The following is a 23509-nucleotide window of genomic DNA, read 5'->3' on the forward strand; positions in this document are numbered from 1 at the left end:
ATATTTCTCACAATATACTTGAAAGGACCTTATATGCGATATTAAGAAGGCTGATTCCACGATAGTTGGTGCATTTTGCAGTATCCCCCTTCTTGTGGACTGGGCAAAGAACACTTAAATTCCAATCGTCGGGCATGCACTCGTCCACCCATATTTTGCTAAGGAGCTGTTGCATGCGCCTTACCAACTCCTCGCCGCCGTACTTGAATATCTCCGCAGGCAATCCATCAGCGCCCACGGCCTTGTTGTTTTTCAATCTGGTTACTGCTATTCTAACTTCCATCATCATCGATTGCGGGATCGGGTTCGTCATCTCTGCGCGGTGAATCGCTGCCTCCATTTAGGAGAGCAGAGAAGTGTGCCCGCCATAATCTAAGCACTCTCTGGACATCAGTAAGAATAATTAATGTTTCTAAAAAAAACTATCCGCTTTAGTTTAGAAAATTCAGTACAAAACGTTCCGGAATTTTTTTTTTTTTTTTTTTGTAATTTTTCATTTGGCAATTCGTAATTTGTCTAGTAAGTGTCTACGCTTATTTTTTGGCATTTTACTAAAATTTTGAAAAATATTTTCAAGTTTAATTTTTATAAGTATCAACTAGAGTACCCGGCAGACTTTGTTCTGCCTGAAAATTGGTTTTCCTTTATTTAAAAATTATTATTCTTGTACATCCCTAATTCCAGTTATTACCTTCGCCCTCCCAAACCTATTCCTTGTCCCACTCTCACTGCCATTTCCCCTCCTCTCCAACTCCCATTCCCAATCTCACTTCCACACCCTACTCCCACCAAATTTCCCATACCACAACTTCCACTCCCAGTTTCTCTCCCTCTCTCACCTCAATTTCCTCGTGTATGGAATCTCTTTACCAAATATTGACTACCTGCTTCACCTGGCCTTGTGATTTTAATATCTGGAAGCAGAGGAGGCGGGGCCCTCACTCCGCTGGAAGGTCCAGGTGGAAAACGATATAAACTCCCTTAGTGTGACCAATTGGCGCCAGTTGGCAGAGAGAAGAAGCGACTGGCGCGCCTTGTTGGACGGCTATAACCATTTAAACGGTTAAACGCCAATTAAACTTAAAGTAAACTTCGAGGGATCTCTTAGAGCCACAATAGAGGTAGATGGTCAGTTCAAGGGTGACCAAATGGCAGACGAGACGATACACGTGTACATTATTGATTCCAAAGTAGTGGAAGGAGGTGGATCTGCTGTATACGGTGCAGATCAGGATATACAGAGATCTTACAAGCTGCCAGATCACTATAGCGTTTTTCTGGCGCAAGTAGTGGCCGTAACCAAAGCAGTAGAAACACTGGAAGAAAACTACTTAAACTGCATTCGTATCAATGTTTATATTGACAGCCAATTAGCAATTAAGGCGAGGATTTCGCAAAGCACAGGAACACAAGGAGAAGCATACATCTATATAGGATCCCTGGACATATGGAAGTAGATGGGAATGAAAAAGCGAATGAAACAGCTAAAAAGGGCGCATCCTTTGAACCTTGCTCCGTTAGATTGGGCGAGACTAAGAATAGGCGAGCCGTACATATGATCGACCAAACAGGAAAGGCATGGACCCAACTGCGGGGCTGCAAAGTTTCGAAGATCATATGTAGGTTTACAACCTCAGGCTAACAACGTTACTCCTATCATTAAAAAGAGAGGACTGTAGACTCTTGACGGGTATTCTGACTGGAAACAGCCTTCTGGCGTCACATGCCTTTAAACTAGTGAGAGCAGATGTAGAAGGTGCGGGTTGGAGGACACGACTGTCAGATCTAAAAGCAGCAAGTGGCATAGGTCATAGAAAGCTTCTATTATTTGCCAAAAGGACGGAGTTATTTTATAAGATAAGTGCTGGTTTTTGATGGGGTTTTTCAGTTTGAACGTTAAATTAACTTCTGGTAACACTACGAATTCATTCAGTCTATGTGAAGTCCTCATGGACCGTCCAGCTCAACCTAACCTAAGCTAACGACTTTCAAATGGATGCAATTTTGATTGCACTTTTTTCGAAATCACCCACTGTGCGCCATTAAGTGAAGCTAACTGGCATGAAAACAAAATAAATGATAAAAGCGGACGGGCATATTAGATTTTTTAGGCTTATAACACTCACCACAATATACATACATAATTTTGCGTTATAATTAACCAAAAACTAGTTTTTATGTTATAGCTTTAATGATAAATTTTTCCCTTCAAGATTTTGTTAGAGCGTTTATCTTTCAGCTTTCACAGATTTCACTTTCATTGGTACTTAATGAGATTTCTCTTGTTTCATCTATCACTTTTGACTCGAAAATTCTTTATGCTCTTCATGGTCCACAACTCACCTCTGTAATACGATTTTCTTGAACTTTGCTTTTTTGGTATTGCCGGCTCTAGTCAAATCCAGCGCCATATGTAAATTGCATGCTTGTGAGATTTTTCACTCAACACGCTCACCGCTGGTTAGACAACAATTACTTTGCGTTGCACAGTTGTTGTATTTGGCATGCGAGCGCTTGACAATTTTCTGCTCAATGAAAAAGCAGATAACATTGGCTAGCGCAGTGCTTTAGACTGACGCTGCATCCGCCACAATACACAATTTGTCACACCACCCACACACGCACACAAGCGGACTCATGCACTCTCATGGATATATGTAAATGTGAATGTAAAGTTCCACAAACCGCATGCAATAAATTCTCATGCATACGTACGTACATACATGTGTTTGTAATACACACATATGTTAACATATATGTGGGGAATTCCATGCAAAACTATTGATGATATTAACGCCGTCTAATGTCACCTTCGTGTTAGGTGTGAGAAAGCTGGTGGATGTAATTGGAAATATTCAACTATCTCGACATCTATGAGATAAAAAAGCATGTGCAAGATCTTTGAATTCAGGTGAGCTAGTAGATTTTTCAGGTTATGAAGAAAGTTTTTAATATTCAATCTGAAATCTTGCTAATGCATCGATCATTCAGGCCTCTTCCGGTCTTCACAAAAAAAAAAATCATTTCGATTTTAAATTGACATCTTACAATATGTTTCTAGCTGTTCTAGCCTTTGTGTTACGTATGACCTCTTTTGCTTTGTTTTTCTGATATCTCTTGATAGGAGAAAAATTTTGGAATTTCCTTTCATGAATTTGTGTATTAAGCAAAATTCTTTCTTAAAAGTCTAAAAAGCAAAATTTAGCCCGTTCTAATAACTGTTAATAAATAAACTTACGTGGTCGCAAAATAAGATCATTACGTGACCAGAGCTGCTGTTCTGGGCATAAAAAGAAATCATCGTATAAAAAATAATAAAATTATAAAAATTGGATATCACAGATCTTTTAGAACATTTAGGAAGAGGGTTTTACGTTTAGTGATAGGGGGCTATTTTTTCCTAAAGATTTATGGAGATCTATATTTTCTATGGCGATTTCAAATGATAACTTCTTTAAGAGTGTTATTATTGTATGGAAAGCTTTTCATCGCAAAATACACTCGGATGTTATGCCAGATCACATCCGAGAGGTGTTCCTGCTCAAAAATCTTGTTTCAAAGTGTTTTGATGTTAATTCTTCAATTAGCTGAACTAAGAACCTGCGGTATAGTAGGCCAGCATGCTACGTATATGCCACGTCCACCATTTCACAAAAATACTGATATATAATAAATTTAACCAAGAATTCTTACCAACTGCATCAGAAGTTATCAAAGTTTTTACCAATAAGCATAACAAACAACAACAAAAAATACGTATGTAAGCCACAATTTTAGACAATATTGTCTTGAACATAACAATTTAGCATGTATCGTAAGATTTTCATATACACATATTTTGACGAATATTAGCATCACTAAGCTGATACTAAATAAATAATCACGCAACAATAAAAAAAACATGAAGCAGCCACTCGTATATACATAAACACATCAATCATCATTTACACACATAAATAAAAGGCAACGAAGAGATAACTCACACACAGATGTAGTCATCAGCTGAAGTTGTTAATCACACATACACACGCATATATGCAGTCCATTTACCAAGCAGGAGATACAGCAGTTCTAGAAGGCGAAACATCGAGACTAGAAATGTGCGAATGAAGCAACGGAGAGTATAAAACCAGCGCAAGCTGAGTAGTCAGTAATCAGTTTGATTTAAGCACGCTAATAGTTGCGAAGTGAAGTATAATTGTGAATATAATGGTAGTACTCCCAATGTAGGCAAATAAAGACCATATTGCAATACTGAATATTGGAGTGATTTATTCAACAGTTTAGCGACTCGAACGTTAGCAGAAGGTTTGGAATAAGGGGAATTTCCCTAAATTGGTTACAATATGTATATAAACCTAAAATTTGTCTATAAACCTAAGAATAATGAATAAAATTTACAAATGTTGAAAACTGCATCTGAGATTTAAACCTTTAAGCCAATGTACATAGAAATAATAGGGAGGGTAATTTCGTGACCTTAATAACACATGTGTAGTTTTTCTTACAGTAAAAGAAGGGCTAGTAAACGTATTGAAATTGTTCAACTTGGAACTATTTGATCCAACTTTGATTAAAATTTTAAGTAATTTCTCCTCTTCTAAATTGTTTTCAATTAAAAGTGACTATTTCTTTGATACGAAGCTAATGATATATAAAACTTATGTGTGTAATTTAAACGAAAAATTACCATTTTATAACAGTGACATGTTTAACCTGCCTTGTTAAATTTTGCAAAGAATGAGTGTTACCTCATTTTAGCTTATGACGGATGGGACAAATCAGATCATAAGTGTATAATACATGTTTGAAAAAATTTCAACTGGCTTGAACTTGATAAAACTCAATTCTTAATGGACTGGCTTATCTGCGTTACTTATTTCACGGTTTAAAAGACAATCATTTGATTCCGCAAGGTCTTCCTCGCTGGATTGACCTTACTTCAAATTAAATTTTCAATGAATGCTGCTCGAATTAAAACGAAAAAGTCTATGATTAGCGAAAATTAGAACTGCTTTGAAATCGATTTCGGATTTCGAAACAGCCCCTATAAGTTACTCATACGCCACGGTGTATCTCCAATAAAAACAGTCATCCGTGCGTAAATTGTTTCACCTAATCGATTATTTTGTATGTATCATAATACATGCATACATTTCACGCTTTTGAAATCAAGTACTCCCATCATATCTCCATATCTCCAAAACCCAGCAAATGTAGTAAAAATAGTTATTGAAAAAAGCGAGTGCGAAAAAAGCTAATTTCCGACACCCTCTGTCATCGCAGTCCGTTGGTATTTCGTTAAATCCTTTTGCGCCGATCATATACCCTACAATGCCGACATTTTCACAAACTATTGCATTTTAGATTATATTGGATTGGAATTGTTCATTTTCTTTCAAATCAAAATATTTTTTACATGTTTACATATATAAAATTGCCCCTTAAATTAATACATTGAAATTGAAGAAAAGTAAGGCATTCTGTAAAGTTATCTAAAACTTTAGTTTTGAATTCCATCTCAAATTAAATTAATGAATATATAAAAATGTGTGCGGGGTGAAAATAGTTAGTAAGTTATAACCTTGAAGTTAAAGCTACAAAATGCAAAATAAAATGTATAACAATAGAAAATAACAAGGTTGATTTTAAATTACTAAGTGGCAGGGTTCAGCATAGTTTTGATGTCGTCGTGTGACTGCTCTAATACAAATGATTTAATATTTTTTAAAAATTCACGCATATTTCTAATGACGGTACGAGAATGGGTAGTACGAGATGTGGGAACAACAACAAGTCCGAGTGAGTTTTGCTTCAAATTATAATTATCCGTGACTAGGCTGTGTAAATACCCACAACGCATAAAGAATATTTTTTAAGTTTTGTAATAGTTTTACTGGAATAATTTTCAGCTCTCTAAACAACTTCATGCTTTGGTGGAAACGGTTCACATTACATATTTTCCTTATGACACATTTTTGAATAGTAAGAAGCTGCTGGATTTTACTGTAAGACGCACCACTCCAGAAGCATATGCCATACTGAAGCTTAGAGTGAACCAAAGCATAATAAAGCGTCTTTAGCGTTGCGTTTTAACATATATTTCTTAGACTATAAAAATAGCGCACAGTAGATCGCATGTATGCCTTCAGGCGAGAAATATGTGTTGACCAACTTAAGGATTGGTCCGCAGGATCAAATCTTTCAATTGTGAAACACTTATCGCTACAATTTGTTTCATGATTAAACGATATGCCAGAGCACGAGATATTGCTAAGAGCGAAACGTCTACGGTCAGTGGCGTGGAATATAATGGTAATATCAGGTGACGTTCTTGGATGTAAATTGAAATAATAAGTTGAGTTTTATTGCTGACGATCAGTTTATGTTTAGCAAACCACACTCTCAACAAATTAACATCGAAGTTTGCGCCTGCTACCAAACCCCAGATAGTTCGATGAACTATAGGCTATAGCAAGGTCGTCTGCAAAAGCGGTAAGCTTTCCATAGAACGGCAAAGAAAATAAAGAATTCAAATAAGCAAGGAACAGTATTGGACCTAGAACAGACCCTTGAGTTACTCCTAAGGTAGTTGTCACAGAATTGCTTAAACAATTGCCAACCTTTACTTTCTGCACTCTTCCTGGTAAATATGATATGATTTTATTTTCCAGCTATTTTCATATGCTCATGGAATCAGTATTGATGTATCCTGATTCCTATCCTGATTCTTGCCAAGTATTGCTTACACTCTAACACGCTTCCAGATGTAGTGCTATGCGAGATTATTGCAGTTGCAGTCGTTAACGCCACAAGGATTTGTTTTCAGAGCTCCCGTTATACCAAACAGTGATAGCCCTTCTAATTTGTTTTATTTTTCTTTGTGAACTGTTCAGATTCACAAAAAAATTTAGGACTCAATACAGGGCCCGTATTGTGTTATACGATCTATGATCGAATTCAATTTTTTAAATCGCACTGAATTGGTCATTAGGATTGAGATAATACGTGATATATAGGCTGTAAGTGCTTATTAGATACATAAAGTGCATTTTTATGAAAAACTTAACAGATTCACATTTATCATTTGAGCGAAACTGAATTTACATCTGTGATCGTAAAACACGATTTGAGCCCAAAACTGCTAGCGATGGCTCAGACGAACGAAACATATCTTAACGATTTCGTCTAGCAATGTCATTCTCTATCATTTTTGGGCGTTTTTTTTACGTTATGACAAAGGGCAAAGCGTAAGCAACTGTCAAATGATATAATGCAAAGGCAGGAATGATTCGCCTCTGAGGCACAACGTAGGTTCGTTTCGTAATGAAGAATAGGGCCCTTAGATTTACATATAACTTGCATCTTGGCAAACGTCCGATCAGAATTTGGAGAAGTATGCGGTGCACCGCCCGCTATTACGAAAAGAATGGGAATGAAAGTTGGATTGGGATTGGAATTGAGGATTGAGAGTGGAAGTGAGAGTAGGTGTGGGAAGTGGACAAATGGAGAAGTGGAATAAAGGATGGATAAAAAATAAAAATAGAAAGGAGAAATGGAAGGTAAGTGGAATGAAGAGGGAAGTGATGTCCGCAGAAATCCCGACAAGACACAATCTATGTAGGAGGTAGGTAGGCCAAAATACAAACATAAAAAACTCCGAAAAGAAAATACAGTTACAACACAATGTCCCGGAAATCAAAACACAAAATAGATACAGCGAATGGTAAACATTTAAGCGATTTCTTAAAAAATGTCGTGTTCAGATTCAGTCTTGTAGGGAGTAGGTGTGGTGGGGATTTGATCCTATATGGATCATGTATTTTTGGACCCTGCACTTTAAGATTGGGTAATTCTGTACGACAGCATGACACTCTTAATATACGTCCTAAAATATCGGGAAGGGTGTCAAACAACACGGAAACTAAAAGTTTTGCGTCTATATTTTCTGCACAAAAATACTTTGGATCACGCTTGCGGTTTGGGAAGGACCATTTTGCTTTAACCTCCCTCCCGTTAATTTTGGACGGGTATTAAGACTGTCATGCTGTCCTATAGAATTGCCCGAGATTGTCCTAGAAGGTTAGACGTACTCATGTCAAATTGTTTCCGAAATAGTCGGGTACAAGTTACCGAAATGTAGCATATCTATATTCGCACAAGGTCCAACCACATCGACAACACTTTACAAAACTTCTTGGAAGTGTCTTTATCGTGAAACAACCACAACCACAACATGTTGTACACCCCACTATATGTTCGCAGGGCGCACTTTGTCGTATCAAATAGCTTACATTGATACTAGTGTTGTCTTGATGGGTATTCAATTCATCTGTCAACTTCGCCTGGAATGCCACGTAATGCACATACTATATACATACACTCATGCCTTTATTTATAAGTTTTTTGTTTTCAATTTTAATATTTTTGTTAATTTAACATATACTTACTTCCATGCATACTTCGTAATACATATATGCACATTAGGGTGGGTCAAATTTATTGTTGAAAAGGCACATCCAGTTTCTGAATCTATGGGCCATACTGACTAATATTGCCCATGGGACCATAGGTCTGAAATGAATTTCGAGCCTCCCTAATTTTGTTAGAAAATATTTTTTTTTAGAAATTTTTATTATTATTTTTGTTAGAAAATATTTTGGGCTATTTAAAAATTGATTTTGCAATATGGAAAAGTATAATATTCGTAGCTATAGGCCGCTTTCCTACTATTTTTAGAATTTTATCGCTTTTTTTTTTGTGGAAAATCGACGAAATTTTTTGTAAAAATCAACGAAAAGTTTACTTTTCCATATTGCAAATTCAATTTTTAAATAGCCCAAAATATTTTCTAATAATAATAATAATAAAAATTTATTTAATAATTTGGGAAAAATTTAAACAACGTGACATTAGGACGGACAAGGCGACAGCTGTTTCGATTATACCTTGTAAATCTCTTCAAAGCCTTTTCTCCCGGGAGTGGGATTTGAACCCGCACTCCTACGATAGTTGAAAGTGTTACAAACGCATTCAGTCACGTCATGCCTTAGTTGCTGTAAAGTTTTTTCCCAATTGCCTTCTCTGCATATTTAATCTTTTACACACTGCATTCTTCGTATGTAATTATGTGTTAAAGTTATGCTTGGTGGTAAGGCGGTTTTCAAAGAAACTTGGTATTGTTGCTGTTTTTGTTCTATTTATAGAACTACAACGAATTAACCAATTTTGTCTATTTGTATGTGTTAATCGGAGATTGCCCGTATTGCTTTGTATGAATACAAATAATAAAAATTAAAAAAAAAAAAATATTTTCTAACAAAATTAAGGAAGCTTGAAATTCATTTCAGACCTATGGTCCCATGAACAATATTACTCAGTATGACCTATAGATTCAGAAACTGGATGTGCACCTAAGTTCTTTTTCCCCATACAATTTGACCCGTCCTAATGTACATTAACCTGGGTCGATTTGTATGGACGAAAGTTAACCGATATCGCGCCATCGATTTGTCGATATGATTTGGGCTCAGGAAAAAAGTTCCACTACGCATACAAAAAAAAAATAATAATTTTCGGGCCTACGAAAAAAAATGGCGAAAGGGTCAATTTTTCGACCAAAACACTCCCCAAAACCTAAAAAAAAAATTTTTTTTTCAAAAAACTGTTGTAAAAACGTTGACGATAACAGGCCAAATCCTATCGAAAAATCGATGGTGCGATATCGGTTAATAATCGACCCAGTCTAATGTACACATATACATATATCGATAGCACGGCTCAAATTGCTTTAGTTAATACAACTTTTCTCTCAAAACCATGTCTCTACTATATTTCCATTGCACAATGAATGTCAGTATGTTTGTATGTATGTAATTGAGTTAAGCAATGCAATCTGTAGATTTTTTTCTTTATGCAACAAAAAAAAAACATGAAAAGATTTAGCGCTTCATAGATATTGTTAAATATGTTTGACGATTGCTATCGTATCGCTTTTTCCACTTATTCGTCAGATATTATAACAAGAAAAACCACAAAAAAACAAGTAAGGAAGTCTAAGTTCGGTTGAAACCCAGCATTACATACCCAGCTGTACACTTGAAATGTTGTTGTTGTCCAGAAACGTTGGGAAATGCATTGTAAGAAAGGGGCAGTGCCACACCCATTTTTCAAGATTTGAACTTTTTCCTATTTCTTGTTATAATGGCACGAAATACGATTGGTACATAACTACTTTTCGCTAAGATTTAACTTATTATTTTTGCCTACGACCCTTTTTAAAGTCATTTATATAAAAGTGGGCATGGTTCTTAACCAATCTGATCCATTTTTACTAGAAATATTTCCTGCTATAAGGAAAATATATGTACCCAATTGTGTTACGATCCGTTAATTTTTCTTCGAGTTATGGCCCCCGAAACATTGGAAATTGCTTAGTCTTTAAAAGGAGCGGTGCCACACCCATTTTTTTAAATTTGAAGTTTTTCCTATTTACTATTATAAATCCAATTGGGAAATGAAATACCATTAATATAAAGCTCTTTTTTGCAAAGATATAGCTTATTTTATTCGTCCACGACCCTTTTAAAAATCTTTTATATAAAAGTGAGCGTGGTCCTTAACCGATTTCGTTGATTTTTCTCCAAAGCATTCCTTATAGTAAAGGCAATCTCTCTGCCGAAGTTTGTTACGATAGGTTTAACGATTTTTGATTTATGATTAATAATATTTGTAAAATAGATTTTATCACAAGCGGGCGGCGCCACGCCCATTTTAAACAATTTTTTCAAATTTTTATCAAGATTCTCAATATCAGTCCCCTCGTCAAATTTCAACATCCTGAGTGTATTATTTACTAAATAGGCAGGTTTTCCAAAATGTTATATATATAAAAAGTGGGTGTGGTTATCATCCGATTTCGCTCATTTTCAATACCAATCTATTCTGGGTCCAGATAAGCTCGTATACCAAATTTGGTGAAGATATCTCAATATTTACTCAAGTTATCGTGTTAACGAACAGACGGACGGACATGGCTCAATCAAACTTTTTTGATACTGATGATTTTGATATATGAAAGTCTATATCTATCTCGATTCCTTTATACCTGTGCAACCAACCGTTATCCAATCAAAGTTATAATACCTTGTGTACAAGTACAGCTGGGTATAAAAATCTAAATATATAAAAAAACACAAAGATATGAGACTTTAATGAAGCCTTTGCGATTGGCGCACTTACTTTAAGCGGGAGTCATTGGTGCCTTATGTCGTATCGCTATAGTCGTATCCCTAACGTAATCAGCTGTTTATCGTTACGACGGTAAACCAAAAACCAATTGGTTGGCTACATACGGTTACGACCTTAGCGGCACCAATAATCGATTGCATTGATTCCCATATGGTTGGTCGAATCAGCTGTTGTAAGATTACCGATACGGTTACCGATAAAGCACCAATGTCTGCAGCTTTAGCTTTGACACTTTACCGCTACGAAGACGTTGCAAAAACGATACACAACAACACAATAAAAAAAAAACTAACTTAACAATTATAAACAAATAATACTAGCAATTTATTACAAATTATTAGCCAAATCAGCAAATTAGCACACACAATATTTTGCTTCGTAAAAAAACAATTTTTTGGGCTTAATCGATCGTTTCGATTTTCAGCGCGTCACGATTTTCCTTGAATTCACTTTCAATTCGCGAAATTTTCTTCTAGACGAAAAAAAAAGACACGTCATTATCACCGCCACCGCTCGGTTCACTTTGGTGTACTCACCGCACGTTGATCACCGTTGACTGAATCGATCTATCTCCATGCCGCGCGACTGTAGCGCGAAATACAACGAAATCGCATTCAACTATGCTCGGCAGTGGCTGCTGCTAATCTTGTTAGTGGCGTGGAGGAGTCATTGCTGCTATGTTACTGTTAGTTTGTCAGCTGTTTTGTTTTTTAATTTAAATTTTATAATATAACAACAATCAATCTATATAGCTACACACATACCTCATTGAATAAAATATGTCAAGTCAATAAATAGCAATACTCGCTGAGCAACGGTATTTGTTTTTGCATCATATTCAAATTTGTAAAAGCTCTGTTACCTCTAGAGGTACCGACTCTCCATAACAACAGCATCCGCTAGCTCTAACAACAACTACTATCGCATGCACCTCAAATTTTTTGTTCTCCTCGATATACCACCACCCTCTTAATCCGCTTCAACTAACGTGGATATTCTATACACCTTGCTTATATGTACATACATATGAGTATGCGTGTTTGGTTGCGTACCCAACAAGTCGCCAGCAGCTACCGCGCAGCTTCTCAGACTTGGAGATACGTATCAATTTTCTTAATGTTGACTCATGAGGAGCGTTTAATGTGACTTTTAAAGACGACACAGCCACTGCCGCTGATCAAGATTTCAGTGCGCGCGTAGCAAACTGTTATGCTTAGACGCTCAGATTGGGTGCTATTTGGACTGCTCTTGGTTCAGATGATTTTGTTTTTGATATGCTTATTATACTTAGCGTGCTTTGTTTGGATAACTGTTGGTTGTACAGATATAAAGGAATCGATATAGATATAGACTTCCATATATCAAAATCATCAGTGTCGAAATAAAACATTTGATTAAGCCATGTCCCTACGCCCGTCCGTCTGTCCGTCCGTTAACACGATAACTTGACCAAATATTGAGATACATATCTTCAGCAAATTTGGTATACGGGCTTATCTGGACCCAGAATAGATTGGTATTGAAAATGACCAAAATCGAACAATAACCGCATCCACTTTTTCGATATCGAAAAATGAAAAAAAATGAGATAATCCAAAAACGAATACCGCTAAGTTTGATAGGTGTATTGGTCTTATGACGCAAAACATAAATTCCAAAAAATTTTGGAATATGGGCGTGGCACCACCCACATTTAGAAGAAGAAAATTTGGGAGCTTTACAAGCCGTAAATCAAAAGTCATTAAAGATATTGCATTGTAATTTGGCAGAGATAATCAAAATCAGATCAAGAACCACGCCCACTTTTGTATAGAGGACCTGCGGTATATGTGGTATAGGCGGCTAATGTGGTACACCCTTATATCTCACGTTCCAAATAATATTTTAAGATGGCAATTATGACACTTCGTTTGGAATTAAAAAAAAAACAAGTAAGGAAGGTTAAGTTCGGGTGTAACCGAACATTACATACTCAGTTGAGAGCTATGGTGACAACATAAGGGAAAAAAAACATGTAGGAAAATAAACCGAGAGAAACCCTGGAATGTGTATCAAATGAAAGGCATTAAAGAGTATTTTATGAGGGAGTGGGCCATAGTTCTATAGGTGGACGCCATTTAGGGATATAGCCATAAAGGTGGATCAGGGTTGACTCTAGAATGCGTTTGTACGATATGGGTATCAAATTAAAGGTATTAATGAGGGTTTTGAAAGGGAGTGGTGGTTGTTGTATAGGTGGTCGCCTTTTCGAGATATTGCCATAAAGGTGGACCAGGGGGACTCTAGAATGCCTTTGTAAGATATGGGTATCAAATGAAAGGTGTTAATGAGTATTTTAAAAGGGAGTAATCCTTAGTTCCATAGGTGGACGCCGTTTCGAGATATCGCCACAAAGGTGGACCAGGGGTGACCCTTGAATTTGTTTGTACAATATGGGCATCAAACGAATGGTGTTAATGAGTATTTTAAAAGGGAGTGGGCCTTCGTTCTATAGGTGTTCGCCTTTTCGAGATATCGCCATAAAGGTGGACCAGGGGTGTCTTTAGAATATGTTTGTACGATATGGGTATCAAATGAAAAGTGTTAATGAGTATTTTAAAAGGGCGTGGGGCTTAGTTCTATAGGTGGACGCCTTTTCGAGATATCGCCATAAAGGTGGACCAGGGGTGACTTTAGAATGAGTTTGTACGATATGGGTATCAAATTAAAGGTATTATTGAGAGTTTTAAAAGGGAGTGGTGGGAAGGCGTTTTCCAGATATCGACCAAAATGTGGACCAGGGTGACCCAGAACATCATCTGTTGGATACCGCTAATTTATTTATATATGTAATACCTGCCAAGATTTTAAGGGTTTTTTATTTCGCCCTGCAGAACTTTTTCATTTTCTTCTACTTAATATGGTAGGTGTCACACACATTTTACAAAGTTTTTTTCTAAAGTTATATTTCGCGTCAATAAAACAATCCAATTACCTTACCATGTTTCATCCCTTTTTTCATATTGGGTATAGAATTATGGCTTTTTTTCATTTTTCGTAATTTTCGATATCGAAAAAGTGGGCGTGGTCATAGTCGGATTTCGTTCATTTTTCATACCAAGATAAAGTGAGTTCAGATAAGTACGTGAACTGAGTTTAGTAAAGATATATCGATTTTTGCTCAAGTTATCGTGTTAAAAGCCATGCGGAAGGACAGACGGACGACTGTGTATAAAAACTGGGCGTGGCATCAACCGATTTCGCCCATTTTCACAGAAAACAGTTAACGTCATAAAATCTATGCCCCTACCAAATTTCAAAAGGATTGGTTAATTTTTGTTCGACTTATGGCGTTAAAAGTATCCTAGACAAATTAAATGAAAAAGGGCGGAGCCACGCCCATTTTGAAAATTTCTGTTATTTTTGTATTTTGTTGCACCATATCATTACTGCAGTTGAATGTTGACATAATTTACTTATATACTGTAAAGATATTATATTTTTTGTTAAAATTTTACTTATTAAGCGTACATATAGTAATAGGAGTAACGTTTCTGCCAAATTTCATCACGATATCTTCAACGACTGCCAAATTACAGCTTGCAAAAGTTTTAAATTACCTTCTTTTAAAAGTGGGCGGTGCCACGCCCATTGTCCAAAATTTTATTAATTTTCTATTCTGCGTCATATGTTCAACTCACCAACCAAGTTTCGTCGCTTTAGCTGTCATTTGTAATGAATTATCGCACTTTTTCGGTTTTTCGAAATTTTCGATATCGAAAAAGTGGGCGTGGTTATAGTCCGATATCGTTCATTTTAAATAGCGATCTGAGATGAGTGCTCAGGAACCTACATACCAAATTTCATCAAGATACCTCAAAATTTACTCAAGTTATCGTGTTAACGGACGGACGGACGGACGGACGGACGGACATGGCTCAATCAAATTTTTTTTCGATCCTGATTATTTTGATATATGGAAGTCTATATCTATCTCGATTCCTTTATATATGTACAACCAACCGTTATCCAATCAAACTTAATATACTCTGTGAGCTCTGCTCAACTGAGTATAAAAAATAGGAGTGACGTTTGGTTGCGCTGCCTTTGAACACACATTACCTTTTAGTTGAGCAAAACATCTGATAGTGAGTGGTTGACTTTTTTCATAGGTCTACTATTTTCTTTCGTTTCTCTTAAATAAAGTGCGATTTTCTGTTCTGTAAAATCAATTTGTAATAAAGTAAGTGCTAAATTTTATGATATAAGTGATATTATCAGCAAATTTTGAGAGTGAGTGTTTTTATTTGATCATTAATTGAAGTGCACCGAATCGGCCTTTGTGGTACATTTGATGGCGGCTAATGTGGTACCATACCACATTACCCTCCAAAAATATAGAAGGTTTCTTTGAAGTAGTAAAAAATCCTTTTTTTTATTTTAGATGCCGAAGAAGGGACAAATCAGAAAGTGGAATCAATGTGACATGACTGCTGCAATAAGAGCCGTGCGCAAAGGCGATTATGGAATTTTGTCGGCGTCCAAATTATTTGGCGTACCACATACAACCTTACAAAGAATGGCTCGAAGTAAGAAGTGCATACCTGAGTTATTTCGTGTGAAATTGGGTTGTAAGCCAGTCTTCAATGAAGTTGAATATTTGCTTGACATGGAGTCTCGATTTTGGGGTCTCACAAGAGAAGACGTTCGTTCTTTGGCTTTTCAGTTAGCGAAACAGAACCACATTAAGAATCCATTTTCGACTCTGTATGATTCCGCTGGAAAAGACTGGTTAAACGCTTTCTGTAAACGCCATAAAGATAAGTTAAGCCTCCGTTCTCCCACTGGAACTTCGTTTGACAGAGCTAAAGGTTTCAATAAAGAAAATGTGAAGGGTTTTTTTGACTTGCTTGAGCAAGAATTTGAAAAGTATCAATTTCCACCTACTCATATTTTTAATGTGAATGAGACAGGACTTTCTATCGTACAAAACAAAGTGTCAAAAGTTATTGGAAAAATAGGTAAAAAGCAAATCGGGGCCATGACTTCAGCCGTGCGTGGGTCGCTTATAACAGTGATAAGTTGCATGAGCGCATCTGGAAATTTTGTGTCCCCATACTTTATTTTTCCCAGAAAAAATCACAATGTTCATCTAATGAAGAATGCGCGCCCAGGTTCGCAATCTTCGTGCCACTTATCCGGTTGGGTGCAAACCGACATATTCACTAAATGGGTCCTTCGCTTTCTTGAATTTACAAAACCTACGAAGGAAGAACCAATAATGTTGAATGGACACCACAGTCACACCCGAAATATAGAAGTAATCAACTTAGCTCGTGAAAACGAAGTGGTTTTAATATCACTGCCCCCACATTCCATTCATAAAATTCAACCTCTCGACCGATCTTTTATGAGCCCACTTAAGACTTATTATAGCAACGAAGTGAAGCGTTTTATGAGAGAAAATGGACGAAAAGTAACACAATACGATTTGGTTGGTCTCTTTTCTAAAGCGTATTTCAAAGTTCAGTCTGGCCAGGTTGCAGTTAATGGTTTCAGGTGTACTGGTATATATCCGTTCGATCGGAATATTTTTACTGACGCGGATTTCTTTGCTGCGAAATCTTTATTGAGCACGTAACTGCCGATAACTCTGAAGATCCTGAGCCAGATAAGGTAACTTCAGATTATATATTGCCGGAGACTGCACAATAGAGGTTTACGCCGATCACTTTATCGGCGGCGGTGGCGTAGGCTCTATTATATACCGGCGGCGTAGGCGTATGCGGCGCGCCGGCGTACGCCGGTTTTCTTACTTTAAAAGCTTGATTTTTCTATTTAAAAAAATAATATTTAGGAAAGGTTTTGTTTATATGTATTTAAGGAAATCAACGTGTTGGCCATTTCGGAAAGATCCGGGGTTTTTGCATCAAAATCTCGCAGACCGTTCAAAAATTTTCAGGAGTAGCTCCTTGCGAAGGGATTGTCCCTCGTTCGCATGCCCCAGAGAGGCTTCGAACCTAACCCCGGTCTTTGGAATTGGTACTGCTGCGTCTGCTGAAAAGAAATAGAGACACATAAAATGGTCACACTTGTGCAAAGCGTAAATCCTAATAATCGTTGCGAACACAATTTCTTTAAATTATTTTTGGCTCCTTGGCGGTCACGCACAAATGCGACTTACGGTTGCTATTAATGGTCCATTAATACTCATGACTACTCGGCGGCCACCGCGGTGTGATCGTAGCGTGCTCCGCCTACTACACCGAGTGCCCTGGGTTCACATCCCGGCAAGCAACATCAAATTTTTAGAAATAAGGTTTTTCAATTAGAAGAAAGGTTTTCTAAGCGGGGTCGCCCTTCGGAAGTGTTTGGCAAGCACTCCGAGTGTATTTCTGCCATGAAAAGCCCTCAGTGAAAACTCATCTGCCTTGCAGATGCCGTTCGGAGTCGGCATAAAACAAGTAGGTCCCATCCCGCCAATTTATAGGAAAAATTAAAAAGGAGCACGACGCAAATTGGAAGAGAAGCTCGGCCTAAAATCTCTTCGGAGGTTATCGCGCCTTACATTTATTTTTTTATAATACTCATGATACTCGTGGCACAGGACACCTCCATTTTTTTCCAGCTGTTTTTAAAAGCTACAATTCCCGATGTGCGAACAGTAGTAATCCCGACCACCAGTCGCTACCACGCCTCCTGACCCTCACACCATGTGCCAGCACAGAAGCTATAGGACTGCGACTTCGAACTCATACTTTCGTCGACGTCACTTTCCTAGAAGCTCTAGGTGTAGCTCCGAAAACTTTCTAACGGATGTTTTTGTTGCGCTATGCTACCGAGCTACACCAGAGAAACACCTTGACACGTTAGGGAGTGACTATTCGGCCAAGGATGCCTCCCTCGAAATCATAAGCAGTCTAAGTGGATGACATTGCGTAACTCATGGGTAAAAATCGTATAATCCTCGGCGCATCTACATAAAAAATTACCCTGAATAAAATTTTGAAAATGTAGACCAAAGTTTGCAGACATTTGTGTTCACAACATTGATTTCAATAGTCTTCGTTAAATCAAAACGATATTTTACAATGCAAGTCGACCGATTTTAAGTTGAAAATTGTTAATACTGTTTTCCGTCCTTATGATATAAGAGCTCATTACGGATGTCCGCGTAGCTTCAGTTTTCAGAATAGTTTGACTGTCCACTACATTCGGGTAGTAGCACACACGGTCATTAGTTCGACTCTCTTGATAAAGCTTTTGTGTCACCATTTTGAGTGTTCTTGAGAGGCCTCACCTGGTAAATATATGTGCCTACGTATTCACATTTGTAAAAGGAGCCGTAACGTATTGGTGATATTTAAACTTTGTTGATAGGCTGTAATCAATGTGATTCACTCCAAGGGACTAGTTTTGGGTAGGGCTGCCAACTTTAGGAAATGTTAAACCGGGAGACTTGGGTGTTGAAGGATGAAGTGTGAAAATCACAATTTACATTTCAGACGCTATTTTATAGTTTCGAAAATAAACAACAGATCTTTGAATGTAAGCCCAAATGATTTTTCAAACCCTTCTCATACGTACATATATCCTCAACTTAAGTATGAGGTAAGAATAATTTCAAAGGAGTGTTTATGCCCCTAGAACCTACTAAAGGATTTTGCATCACTGATTTCGCTTATTCTTGAGGACAATTTAAAAACATGTTTGCCTTGGGTCATTTTATTTGAATTATGCAAGGTAGGTAGGTTGAACTGGCCGGTCCATGAGAACCTCACATAGACTTATTGAGTCCGTAGTGTTACCAGAAGTTTGTTTTGACGACCAAACTGAAAAACCCAGGACCTATGTTATAAAATAACTCCGTCCTCTTGGCAAATACTAGAAGCTTCCTAGGACTTAAGCCTCTTACTGCTTCTAGATCTGACAGCTGTATCACTCCTAATAGCTGGCGTCTTAGCCTGGCAAGTGCAGGGCACGAGCACAGAACGTGATCTATCGTTTCCTCCTCCAACCCGCTCTTCCTACATCTGCTATCACTGACCAAGCCTAATTTAAAGGCATGTGAAGCCAGAAGGCAGTGTCCAGTCAGAATACCCGTCATGAGTCTACAGTCCTCTCTTTTTAATGATAGGAGCAACTGTGTTAGTCTAAGGTTGTAAGACCTACACATAATCTTCGACACTTTACAGCCCCGCGTTTGAACCCACGCCTTTCCCGCTTGGTCGATCATGTGCACCTCTTCGCTTAATCTCGCCCAATCTAATTGGGTCATCTACGGAGCAAGCTTCAAGGGATGCGCCCTTTTTAGCTAGTTCGTCCGCTTTTTCATTCCCATCTATTCCCATATGCCTTGGGACCCAATATGGATGTATGCTTCTCCCTGTCCCGATTCTCTCCAGAGACTGCTTACACTCTAACACGCACTTAGATGATTTGCTATGCGAGATTATTGCCTTAATTGCTGCTTGACTGTCAACATAGAAGTTAACACGGTTGCAGCTTAAGCTATTCTCTTCCAGGGTTTCTACTGCTTTGGTTACGGCTAATATTTCCGCTTGGAAAACGCTACAGTAATGCGACAGCCTGTAGGATCTGCTTATTTCCGGATCAGCGCATATACCGCAGACCCTACTCATTCCACTACTTTGGAACCATCGGTTTACACATGTATCGCCTCGTCCGCCATTTGCCCACCCTTGCGCCACCCGTCCACCTCTGTTGTGGCCTTAAGATCTCCCTCGAAGCGCAGATAGGGAATCATGTAGTCTGTTCGTCTTGTGATTGATGACGCTATACTACTATGGCCATATGGTCGGCACTCAAGCTGCCCCGAAGCACCGAGCCTGGTTGCGGTCGTTAACGCTTTGTTCTTTGCTACCAGGTCTACAGGTGGGATGTTCAGAATGGCATACAGTGCAGCCGTCGGGGTTGTTTTCAGGGCTCCAGTAATGCTAAGCGTCGATAGTCTGCATACCCCCTCTAATTGTTTGAGGTATGTTGTTTTCTGTGTGGCTTTCCACCAAACAAGAAATCCATAGTATAGAATAGGGCTTACAATCGCTGTAAAAACCCAATGAGAAATAGAGGGCGATAGGCCCCACGTACACCCCAGCATTATCTTACATGCATAGAGTGCCACTGAGGCCTTCTTGAACCTCTCCTCCACGTTGAGCTTCCATGACAGCTTACTGTCTAGGATGATTCCTAGATATTTTGTGCAAGGTTTCTCCTGTAAGGTCACCCCTCCTAGCTTAGGCCTGGGGTGGCTTTCCGTAATTCGATGGTCGGCACTCGTCGGTACGATACTTCAATTCGATATCGAACCCTCGACGAGGCCGTTTTGGTTTCCGTATTTCGATAAAGGCACTCTCGTTCTCATATTTTAGGAAGTTTTTGGAAAGTGATTTGTGGCTGTCAAAAAGTGTGTGCCATAAATAAAAAATAAAAAGCAAAAAATGTTTAATTGGCGTTATTTTTTGATTTTGGACGATTTTAGTGCGGAAAACTCGTCAATTAATAGGAGAAAGATAAGAGATGCATCTAATTCTATGGAGTTGCCACAAAAACAGTAAGATTATACACATTTCAAAGAGTAAGTTTTAAATCTGTACATTTGCATTTCACAGCTTCCAAACAAAATACCGGCTAACCAAAGAGATTTTTATGGAAGTATTAAGAGAAATCAACCTAAGGGAAGGTGTACGAAGCACGTATATTCCTCCGATTTTGAGGCTAGCAGCAACACTGGAGATATTAGCAGGTGGCGGTTACCAATGGCAAACTGGTGGAGCACACACAGCACCAATGGGGCATAGTACATTGTCGAAGGTTTTTCGCAGTACTTTGGTATCTATGGATGAACATCTTTGTAGAAAGTGCATACTTTTTGAAAAAGACTTTCAGCCGTGCAAGGAGTGGTTTAACCAGAAATAAAATTTTCCTGGAGGTAATGCAGCTCAATAAATTAATTAATAACGAAAGTTTAGTTTTTTTAAATTCATTCCAGTCATTGGTGCCGTTGATGGTACTCATTTGCAGTTGCTAAGACCTGTGGAAAATGAACATATATATTTCAATAGAAAAGGAAAGCATAGCATTAATGCGATGATTGTAAGTATATGTGTACGTGCATACCTATATACATATGTTCTATAGAACTGTTTATATGCCCACAATATGGAGGTGCTGCCCACGACTCATTTGTGTGGAAGGCCTCAAAAGAGCGACTGGTAATGGAGCGACAATACAACAGTGGGAATAGAAACTCGTGGCTATTGGGTGATTCGGGATACCCCCTTGAACCATGGCTAATGACTCCGTACCGGTTACGAGAAGATGAGCCAGACGAAAGGAAAAGCTTTTTTAATGATACTCACAGCAAAGCTAGGAGCATTGTTGAAAGAACTATTGGCGTTTACAAAGGTTAGTTTATTAATTAAATCTATTTTAAATATATTAACTTTAATTGCATCGTCCCGTTTAGGCCGCTGGAGGATATTATCAGACGACAGAAAACCAAGATATAGCCCAACAATTGTTGCGAAAATTGCAAACGTGTGTGCCGCTCTTCATAATGTGTGCATTAGCCGAAATATTCCTTTTCGTACCAACAATGAAGTTATAACTTCTAGGGAAGAAGGAGTGATAGAACCTACCCCGCCAGACACAGGCAACCGAGAAGCAGATAGAATAAGAAATAGAATAAAAGACCATCTTTTCCATTCAGCTATGTAAGAATTTCATTTTAATTGGTAGCAAATAAAGTAAAATTGTTTGTAAATTGGTAATAAATAAAATATAATTGCACTTAATTCTCGTAAAAGTTCACTCATAGAACGAATTAATTAAATAAAAAATAGATAAACATTGTACTTATTTAACACATACATATAGGTAGCTTCATTTGTTATTCATTTTTCGTTTCAGCAAAGAGAGTTCAACTTTTACTTTTTCCAAATCCGCCTCCATTACTTGCACTTTAATTTTCTTATACTGAACTTCAATTGCAATTTGTTTTTCCATTAACTGCAGCTTCTTTTGTCCAATTTCGTTGCTTTCTTTTAAGAGCCTTAACATTTCAGTTTGAAATTTTTCCTGATTATCTATTTCTTTTTCAATAATTTTCATTTTGGGATCTGTAAGTTTTCTTGCTCTGGGAGTTTGTGGTGGCTCGTTGTCGCTTACTGATCCTGAAGTTATATTATCTCTTGGCGACTCACTTGGCGCTTTATTCTCGTCGTTGCTAGAGGAACTATATGCGCTCGAAATTGCTGTGAAGCAGTCGTTTATGAATGCTTCTTCCGACTGCTTAGAAGAACAAAGATGGTCTATATTGCTTCCATGTGACGTAGCGCCTGGAACTCCCAACAAATGTTCATTTATTTTTGCTACGGCAATTATTCGTTCTTCCGTGTCGTTTAAAGAAACGGCGTCATATGGACCACCGCCAGTTCTTTTCAAAGTTGTGTTAGTTTGCGTTTCGTGTTATATTTGTAGTCAGTCCATACCTAGAAGAAATAAAAGTATGTTGTTACCACAAACAATACATCTTCAAAGAGAATTTGTATAATTTCTAATGCCACAACGCACTTTCTGCCATGCCTGCGTCACCTTTACAGGAGGACCGTTATTATTTAGCAGGTCCGTTAATTTGCTCCATAGCTGTTTTTTCTTCGCGCGGCCGTTATTAGTATTTTGTAAGCTATATTTAGCTAACGCATTATGCTTTTCCATAAATTCAACTAGTAATTTAAGTTGAGCAGCGTTTGTTTGTTGGCTCCTATGTAAATAAATATCAAATATGTTAAATCACAAAAATATTAAAATTTTTAACTTACATTTTGATGCGGTTAATAGCTGCGAAAAAGAAAAACGATAGCAAAATTGGTGTCGAACTGTTTACATCGAACGTTCGATACAACGCGACGATATTTTTTGTTAGAGAAAGCAAAAATGATACTTCGACACTCGTTTCTGCTCGATATCGAAATACGGAAAACCACCCCTGGTCCAATTTGGGACCTTGTACCTCTTTGTAAACAAGACCATATCCGTCTTCTCCGCATTGACTTTCAACCCGACATTAGATGCCCAGGTATGAATATCCCGAACCGCCCGATCCATCAAAAAACTAATCGTTGGAAGGCACTTTCCACTTATGACAATTGCAACGTCATCTGCGTAACCCGTAAGTTTTACGGGTCCCTCATCGAATTGCCTGAGCTGTTGGTTGATGACCAGCGTCCACAGCAGAGGTGATAGCACCCCTCCCTGC

General features: G+C 37.8%; 1 protein-coding gene across 6 annotated transcripts in view; it reads right to left on the reverse strand.

The window, feature by feature from the left end:
* The window catches only part of LOC137233618 (venom dipeptidyl peptidase 4-like), a 411237-nt gene extending 399436 nt beyond the window's left edge, over nt 1-11801 (reverse strand). For 2 of the 6 annotated variants that reach the window (XM_067756784.1, XM_067756783.1), the window contains exon 1: nt 2127-2153. In XM_067756784.1, the coding sequence (XP_067612885.1) occupies nt 2127-2138 (12 nt within the window). In that variant the 5' untranslated portion in view covers nt 2139-2153. Of the gene's footprint in view, nt 1-2126; nt 2154-11241 lie in introns of those variants that run through there. The other 4 variants (XM_067756789.1, XM_067756788.1, XM_067756787.1 and 1 more) reach the window with 4 other exon arrangements.
* Nucleotides 11802-23509: the final 11708 nt, after the last annotated feature.

Source organism: Eurosta solidaginis, chromosome 5, assembly GCF_040869045.1.
Source record: "Eurosta solidaginis isolate ZX-2024a chromosome 5, ASM4086904v1, whole genome shotgun sequence".
Taxonomy (NCBI): domain Eukaryota; kingdom Metazoa; phylum Arthropoda; class Insecta; order Diptera; family Tephritidae; genus Eurosta; species Eurosta solidaginis.